Source organism: Musca vetustissima, unplaced genomic scaffold (assembly GCF_032173495.1).
Source record: "Musca vetustissima isolate MV318-11 ecotype Yass unplaced genomic scaffold, APGP_CSIRO_Mvet_v1 utg162279, whole genome shotgun sequence".
Lineage (NCBI taxonomy): Eukaryota > Metazoa > Arthropoda > Insecta > Diptera > Muscidae > Musca > Musca vetustissima.
In genome coordinates, this window is record NW_026879906.1 from 19,240 (window position 1) to 28,784 (window position 9,545).

The following is a 9,545-nucleotide window of genomic DNA, read 5'->3' on the forward strand; positions in this document are numbered from 1 at the left end:
TATAAACCATATTACACATACTATTCAGGATGTAAATAATATCGAGGTTAGATCATACAAATTGATTATAGAAAATTGTAGAGATCGCTAGAGATTCTATTGAGAATCAAGATCGATTTATTTACAGAGAATATAAATCTAAAATACGTTTAAATAATCGAAAGTCGACTTACATATCCCTAGTCGACCAATAACAATACATAGAATATAATATCTATGGAATCTTCTAGAAGATTTTTTATTTATAGAAGACCTGTGAGAGCAAAAGTCGAGATCGAGTTCCCCACAGATATTCGAAATGTGTTATTAAAAAAATCGAAAATAGATCTCCAAAAGTCTTCTTACGTATACCTAGTTGTCCTCGAACGATAGAAAATCTGCCTATGGAATACATCTAATCGATCGAATTTGTAAGTCTTATTAATCAAACTAGATCGAAAATCAGCTTGAAAAAGTCGAGAGACAACGTACGTATCCCTAGTAGTCCGCTAACAATAGAAGACCCACTTTATATGTATTGAATTTTCTAGAACGTCTTTTATTTATAGAGGACCCAAAACATGTGAGAAAGTCGAGATCGAGTTCCTTAAAGATATTCGGAATTTTATTATTAAAAAAAAATCGATAATCTCCAAAAGTCGACTTACTTATACCTAGCTTTCCTATACCAATAGAAGACCGTTTATTTATAAAAGACTTATTAAAACTCGTCCGGGAGTGCGAGATCGTATTGTAATCAAAATCTAAAATCTATTTAAAAAAATCTAAAGTTGACTTAGAAGATATTATTATTTATAGAAGACCCATAGATGAGAGCAGAAGTATAAATCGAGATCCTTTTAGATATTCGAAATAGACCTTCAATCGAAATCGAGCTCCTTATAGATATTCGAAATTGGTTATTCAAAAAATCGAAAATAGATCTTCAATAGTCGACATACGCATACTCTAACGTTAGAAGACCTGTCTGTGGAGGAGTTTCCTCAGGCAGTTGGTCTAATGTTAGAGGATACGTAAATCGGCTATTGAAGATCTATTTTCGATTTTTTAGATTTTGTATTTATAAAAGACCGATAAAAAGTGACGCAGAAGACCTTTTGCATATCGCAATATACATTACATCCCAATACACAAACTCTTTGAATTGTGTGTTTTCTTTTATTTTCTAAATACCTTTCCGCATTTATTTTACTTTTTTTTTGTTGTTCTTGTAAAGCTTAACCTAAAATTTTCTTCATATAACTTACGGTTTCCGGTTTGGTTAGAGAGCGTCGGCGATTTGGTTTAAATGGCATTTCTGTGGTAACTTTTAAGAAATTTCGTGTAGTTTCTGTTGATGAAGAAAATGGTGGTGGTGGCGTGGTGGTTGTTGTTGTGGTGGTGGTGGGAGGAGGTTGTGTTGCTGTTGTGGTAGTGGTGGTAGACGTTGATGAAGGCAATGGCGAGGATATTGGTGGTGTTATTGTGCTACTGCTGGTAGTTTCAAATGTTGTTGTGGCTTGTGTTGTTGCTGCATTGGTGTTATTTTCCTTCTGTGTCTCTGTGTTGGGATTTAGTGTTGTCGTTGGCCGGGAACTAGTCGATTCCGACGCCTTTTCTGTTGTTATACCCGTGGCCGATTCACCCTTTACGGCAGCTTCGTTTCCTTCCGTTGTCTCTGTTGCTTTGGCTTTGTGTTGCTCGTTTTCCTGGTCTGTGATTAAACCGGATGTTGTTTGGATATCCTTAGCAAGGATACGCTTTGTATCATCTGCTATTGCAGTTGTTGTTGTTTGTGTTGTTGTTTGACTAGTTTGTACTTCCTCCGTTGAGGATTTTTCTGCATCTTTTTGGTTATTTAAATTCGTTATTGTCGACGCTTGTACAGGGCTATTGTTGTTGTTGCTGTTGCTTGCCACATTTGTTGTTGCTGTGATTGTTGTAGGTGTTATTTTTGTCGTCTCTTGTTCTGCAGTATTCTCAGTGGTTGTCAGCCCTGCTGGTGTTGGAGTTTCTGTTACCAAATCATGTTTTAGCTCTGCCGCAACAACGGAATGTCCTTGCGTCGTCATTGCAGTTGCCGCAGTCTCCTCAACTAGTTTTGTGGTTTGTTCTGTCTCCATGGCATCATCATCACCATCTTCGTCCATGTCTGCTGCTGGTTGGCTTTGTATTTCTTTCATTACAATTGCTTGTGTCGCCCGAACAGCATCAGCTGGCAGTTCGGTTTTATCTGCAATGTCATCACTGGTATTTGGAGATTCGGTTTGTTCGACCAGCTTCATTGTGGTTGTCTGTGAAGTTTTATCTTCGTGAGGATTTATGGTGCTTGTGGTGGTGGTGGTCGATTCTGTAGCAAGGGATTCGGCAGTCGATGTGATGATGATGGTGGAGGTCAAGGGGGTAGCTGGAGTTGTAACAACTTCGACGGCATTTGCATGACTCGTTGCCAGAACTTCCTGCTCCAATTTCATATTTTCGTTATGTTTACCGATTTGCTGTTCTTCCGGTTCCTCTTCCTTTGTTAGAAATTCGGACTGAGTAATTGGTATCATGTTGCCATTTTCTGTTGTTTCTTCTACGAATGGTTTCGTTTGCAAATGTCCATCGGATTCCGGGGTAATTTTTTTTTCCGCCTTGTCAATTTTTTGCTGCTCCTGGTGGTTCTGATGTTGATGATGATTCGCTTCGGATGTTCTTTCAATGTCCTTGGATTTCAATGTTGTGCTTGCTGTGGTTGTTGTTGAGGACTCAAAATCTATCACTTTAGCAGTTGTCATCGCCATGTCAGAGTGGCTCTTTGTTGTAAGATCTTCATTGTAGTGGGTGGTGTCATGGGCATCCATGTGCTGCTGCTGCTGACCTGGGGCGTGAGGTGCATGTACTTGATGTTCATTGTGGCCATGTTTGTTGGCTTGGGGTACATAATGAGATTTTACCATCAACATGGGCGGTATGAAATGTGAATTGTCGGCCGACTCTTTAACATGGCCATGTTGGGTTTCCTCGGTTATGACAGTGCTGCGAGGTTGCTGGGGATGCATTGGATGGCCAATGGTGGCGGGAGGGGTTGTAGAGGAGTAGATGGCCGAGCCATGACCCAATGTTGATGATTCCAAATCCAGTGGTGTTGAGGTTTCTTGATGTACATTCACATCAACATCTTTAGTGGTTGTACTAACACCAGGGTTGGAGGTTGAAGAGCTAACAACAAAAGCTTCAGTGGTAGAGCTAACAACAGAACTAGTTTCTGGCTTCATTGTGGTAGTTGTTAATAGCCCCGTGGTTGTGGTAATCTCTTCTGTTGTCGTAGCCATCGTGGTGGTGGTGATAATTGCCGCTGCTGCAGCTACCTCCGCCGCCTTCTTCTTCTGCGCCTCCATTTCCTTACTCCTCTGCATGCTCTCCTTTATGGCAATGGCCTCCTTTTCCATTTTCTCCATTGCCTCCTTGTGGATATTGGTCTTCTTAATGTGCGGCAATGGTTCCAAAATCTCATTCGAAACCTCTTCATTTAGTATTTGTTCTGGCATTTCTGGTTCACCCTGTGGCTGATCACCCAACATCATTTCATCCATTTCCAAGGGAACACGTCCTTGTTTATCCTGTACTACGGTTTGCTTCTTACCATTTTCCTTTTTGGGATATTCCACTACCTTTTTGGCAGATTTCTTAACAGGTTTTGGTATTAGACCGGGGATTTTGTAAAAGGAGCTAACCCTTTCCATATTAGCGGGTTCATCAGCTTGCATTAGCTCATCAACATTAAATTGTTCTATGAGACGTTGCACGGTATTCTTTTCGGTTTGTAAATCTTCTTCGCCACCGCTATAATGGGCCGGTCCATAGCTAACATCCATGGGTAGAAGTTCAATATCATTATTCTCGTTGTTGTCGGATGGTATGCTATTGATAATTTGCAAGGACTTGAAATGGGATGTGGTAATGTCATTAATGCGTTGAGCTTCCAAACGTTCTCGGGGGCAAATTAAATCTTGCAGAGCGCGTTCACGATCCTGAAAGTATAAAAATATATATTAAATGCAATAAATCGAGAGTTGTCATAGCTATGACGCAACAGATCTGATCTTGGTCCCTCTTTCATCTTAATTGTGGACACTGACCCCACGCTGTGTAGCTACTTTCATCACCCGTTGAAATAGTGAGCGAGTTCACGCATAACAATTATAAAAAAAAACTGGTCGAAGCGTCGCTTTAGTTGCCCACACTCGGAACAGTTTTCGCTTTAGAGGATGTACTCAACAAGTACAAAGCAGACATAATTGCCTTACAAAAAATTTAAGGCAAAGGGGCAGGCGTAAATAAATCGGATGATTATGCACTGTATTCTGCCATGAAACGAGACATGAAATTGGCTGCGGATTTGTGGTTAACAGGAGAATAAAAGAGATCATCTCCATATTCATTCCACTAAATCAGCGAATTGATATAATCCGCATAAAAAGGAAGTTCTTCAACATCAGTCTTATTTGTGCCAATGTTCCGACGGACGACAAAGATGAACGAGCGCCTAGAAACAGCAAATGACCACTGCCCTGGCCATGACATAAAAATTCTGTTAGGAGATTTTAATGCAAAAATCGGAAAGGTACAAAATAGTCTCCATAAACCAACATCAGACAAAGGCATGGGGTTGATTGACTTCGCGGCAGCAAAAAAATGGTAGTTAGCAACTTCAGATTCAATCATCTCGATATACACAATACCACCTGTATTTCTCCCCATCGAACAACGAGAAATCAAATTGATCATGTTGTGGTAGACGGGAGGCACTAATCCAGTGTTTAAGACGTTCTATCGATCCGAGGAGCGAATATTGGTTCGGACCATTAGGGGAGAGGGGGGCACCTTTGAACACTTTTTGCTTTCAAGCCTTATAAAATTTTTTATTTTATCATTTTTGGTTTCTTATAAATTTTAACTAATAGGTACATATGTAACCTTTAAAATGAATATACATATGACATACTATAAGCTTGATAAATATATTTTATTACTGTTTTAATGGACGAACTCAAAGTGTTCAAAACTGCCCCCCAGGGGGGCACCTTTGAACAGGGGTTGGCATTTTTGAACGACGTGGTTTTTTACAGTGTTTATGTTCAAATATGTATGTATTTTATTCATACATATCAGAAATGCATTAATTCATTAAAAAATATATAAAAAATGTTCAAAATTTAAAAAAAATTTAGATCAAAAATTATTAAAACATAAAATGTCTTAAAAATACAAATTAATATTGTGAAAAATACAGTTAATTTCGTAATCTTATTAGCCCATTTGAAATTTTGAGAAATCGAAGCCAAAAGTTAAAAACTCCTTTTTTTACTCGAGTTTAATGGGCATGTTCAAAGGTGCCCCACCCATGGCATTTTACGGAAATTTAAAATAACTTTTTTTGTAATAAATATATATGAAAGAAATTACATTAGTTATGTTTGAAATGATTGTTTGAATGCCAAAAATTTGTTTGACGAAAGAAAACTATCACAGAATTCTTCCTGCGCCCTTACAACCAAATGAATAAAAGTTTACAATGACACTTAGAAAACATGGTCACCCATGCCCAATTTTTCGACAACTGAAAAAGCAAGCCAAAGTGGTTTACGCATATAGAGAACAAGATTGCCATATACAAAAATGTGGTTGCGGGTCGGAAAAATGTTAAACCAAGATTTTATGAGCGCTGTTCAAAGGTGCCCCACGTTCAAAGGTGCCCCCCTCTCCCCTACTATCAGAAAAAATAAGAAAGATCAAGAAAAGCATGAGCGGGATCGAATCGAGATGTACAGGAGTAGGAATGCAGTTCGAAAATTTTACCAATGATTAAAACACCAAATCGAAGGCTTTGGTGCGTGCACATCCTCTTGTAGTTATGAAGATGGAAAGAATCATACACTAGCTGATTAGTACAATTTGACTAGAGGAATGCATGCCCAATGATTGGAACCTTAGCATCTTGTGTCCGGTACACAAAAAAGGGGAGAAGGCGATATGTGTTAACTATAGAGGAATAAGTCTCCTTCCCATCGCATATAAAGTGTTATCCACCGTATTGTGTGAACGACTGCCACGTTCACACAATACGGTGGATAAGCCACGAATTCGATGGAAAGATAAAGTAGAAGGAAACATCTCGGAACATGGTCTTTCAAATTGGATGAGCTGCGCACAATATCGACGCGCCTGAACATCCTTTTTAAAGTTGGCTTATGCAACAAATGTTCTGTCACAAGCCAGCTAAGTAAGTAATGGACAGAAGACATATTAATTTTTTACGTCGAGTATCGAACGGGAATGGGGATACAGCCATCTAATTAGAATGCCTGTCTTGATAATGATCAGTCAATATTCAGTGGTTCGGGTCATCCAAGAATGTAAATGTTGACCCCGGGAAAACTAGATTCGAAAAATATGACAGAGTAAGAAAGAGGAGCTGTTGACGGAGCTAATCGGTCAAGGGGTTGAAAATATCGTCCAGTCTCTGAACACGGAAAGCGGATCCAGGCATCTCATTAGAATGCCTGTTTTGATAATGATCAGTCAATTTTCTGCGGTTCGGATCATCCAAAAATGTAAATGTTGACCCCGGGAAAACTAGATTCGAAAAATATGACAGAGTAAGAAAGAGGAACTGTTCAAGAGGAAGAGTTCAAGAGTTTGAAAATATCGCCCAATCTCTGAATATAGATTCACAGAAAGATAGAGTTTCGTGGTAGTTAGTAGGTTATTATATAGTCGGTCTAGTCGGGAAAACTAGATTCGAAAAATATGTCAGAGTAAGAAGGAGGAGTTGCTAACCTCTAATCGGTCAAAATATCAAATATCGCCAAATCTCTGAATATAGATTCTCATAAAGTTAGAGTTCCGTGGTAGTTTAGTAGGGTATTATGTAGTCGGTCTCGTCGGATTATACTGTCCCACTTTCTGGTGTTATAATAACTTCCTTATGCTAACAACGAACCTTCTAAAATCATACACAAAAATAAGACTGCTGAAAATATGCCCATTTATTTCATTCCTAATTGTATTGTATTTCCCCATCTCGAAAGATCCATTTCCCCCCATTTCCCCCCATTTCCACACATTCACTCCAATTATTGATTTCAATTTTTCCTGTTGCGCTCAGTGCCACAAGACATTTCACTAACGAATGAGCAGCAAAACATAAACAATATTAATTGTTTTTTTAAAAAGTTTTTAATTAAATTACTTTCTTTAGTTTGTTTCTGTGACGGCAGCACACAGAAAAGAACCAACCGAACCATTATTGAAAAATAATTCACTTCAGTGCAGAATTTTTTTCATTGCCTTTTATTGAACATAAATATACACTCTCACACATACATGCAAACACATACACACACATATAAGCCACTCACTCACCTGCTTTCCTTGACATGTTGTCCGCAATAGACCCTCTTCCTGGCAATTGCGTATGAGTTCGATGCTTGCCGTATCGGCCATATATTGCATTGTTAAATTTGGCATATCCTTGAGGATGCACACATCGGCCCAAGTTGGCACTGCAAAGTGAAGGGAAACAAAAGAGCAGAGAACCACAACAAAATGAAGAACAATAAATTACCATGAATAAGTAACAAAAAGACAAAAAAGGACAAAAAATAATAAATTCCATTGTATGTATTGCCCTGTTGTGATCACAGAATGCAGAGTGTCATTTTGAAAGTAGAGGCTTGTGCCACATCTTTCGTTGTCAATTTTTTTGTTTTGCTTTGCTTCGTCTTTTTTCGGCTTTAATTAAGTTTTATTTCATACACAGAGTTTTTCTGTTTTGGAAGTGCTCTTGTTTTTGGATTTCAATTTTTGTTGTTCTTTTCGTTTCTCTTACCTGGCATTTCACACAAAAACGATGCTGTCTCCGGACCACCACAGCGCAAGGCATGCCAACGATAATCACGTATGGGATCAATAACAGCGCACAGAGGTGCATCCATAAGGGGCAAAGATTCAGCCCAATAACCGGTGTCAGCCACCAAAGGTCGAGAGTTGCTACTTTAATTTGTGAAAAAAAGCGGAAAAAGAAAGACAGGGAGGAAAGGACAAGAAATGACGTTCAATAAAATTCAATTACCGTAAGAGTAGAGAGAAAAAAAGTTGTAAGAATTTATGAGCAGATAGGAATTTTTAAATTACGTTTTGTGGCGAAAAACAAAAAAATCGTTTTAAACAAAAAACCTCATTCTCCGAAGTAACAAAATTGAGAACAAATAAAAACGTCGTTAGGTTTTGCTACGGAATTTTTTATACTCTTTACCCTGAATGCATGAAAAAATCTTCTTAAAAAAATCCACGCCTATGGCTCTGGTAATGCTTGAAAAAATCTTCTTTAAAAAATCCACGCCTATGGCTGTGGTAATGCTTGCAAAATTTTTCTTTAAAAAATCCACGCCTATGGCTCTGGTAATGCTTGCAAAATTTTTCTTTAAAAAATCCACGCCTATGGCTCTGGTAATGCTTGAAAAATTTTTCTTTAAAAAATTTTTCTTTAAAAAATCCACGCCTATGGCTCTGGTAATGCTTGCAAAATTTTTCTTTAAAAAATCCACGCCTATGGCTCTGGTAATGCTTGCAAAATTTTTCTTTAAAAAATCCACGCCTATGGCTCTGGTAATGCTTGCAAAATTTTTCTTTAAAAAATCCACGCCTATGGCTCTGGTAATGCTTGAAAAATTTTTCTTTAAAAAATCCACGCCTATGGCTCTGGTAATGCTTGAAAAATTTTTCTTTAAAAAATCCACGCCTATGGCTCTGGTAATGCTTGAAAAATTTTTCTTTAAAAAATCCACGCCTTGTAGTGCTTGAAAAATTTTTCTTTAAAAAATCCACGCCTATGGCTCTGGTAATGCTTGAAAAATTTTTCTTTAAAAAATCCACGCCTATGGCTCTGGTAATGCTTGAAAAATTTTTCTTTAAAAAATCCACGCCTATGGCTCTGGTAATGCTTGAAAATTTTTTCTTTAAAAAATCCACGCCTATGGCTCTGGTAATGCCTGAAAATTTTTTCTTTAAAAAATCCACGCCTTGTTGGATGCATCCTGAAAAAAATTTTTCTTTAAAAAATCCACGCCTATGGCTCTGGTAATGCTTGAAAAATTTTTCTTTAAAAAATCCACGCCTATGGCTCTGGTAATGCTTGAAAAATTTTTCTTTAAAAAATCCACGCCTATGGCTCTGGTAATGCTTGAAAAATTTTTCTTTAAAAAATCCACGCCTATGGCTCTGGTAATGCTTGAAAAATTTTTCTTTAAAAAATCCACGCCTATGGCTCTGGTAATGCTTGAAAAATTTTTCTTTAAAAAATCCACGCCTATGGCTCTGGTAATGCTTGAAAAATTTTTCTTTAAAAAATCCACGCCTATGGCTCTGGTAATGCTTGCAAAATTTTTCTTTAAAAAATCCACGCCTATGGCTCTGGTAATGCTTGCAAAATTTTTCTTTAAAAAATCCACGCCTATGGCTCTGGTAATGCTTGCAAAATTTTTCTTTAAAAAATCCACGCCTATGGCTCTGGTAATGCT

At 37.9% G+C, this 9,545-nt stretch overlaps 1 protein-coding gene across 1 annotated transcript; it reads right to left on the bottom strand.

Moving 5' to 3' along the window:
• Nucleotides 1–1,193: 1,193 nt before the first annotated feature.
• On the bottom strand, nt 1,194–8,019 carry LOC133325109 (mucin-2; the record flags this gene model as incomplete). The annotated part of the gene is made up of 5 exons (XM_061533934.1): nt 1,194–1,370; nt 1,404–1,802; nt 1,896–3,995; nt 7,390–7,529; nt 7,856–8,019. Coding segments are annotated over 5 exons (2,956 nt in total), but the record flags the coding sequence as incomplete, so codon positions are not given.
• Between the last annotated feature and the right edge of the window lie 1,526 nt (nt 8,020–9,545).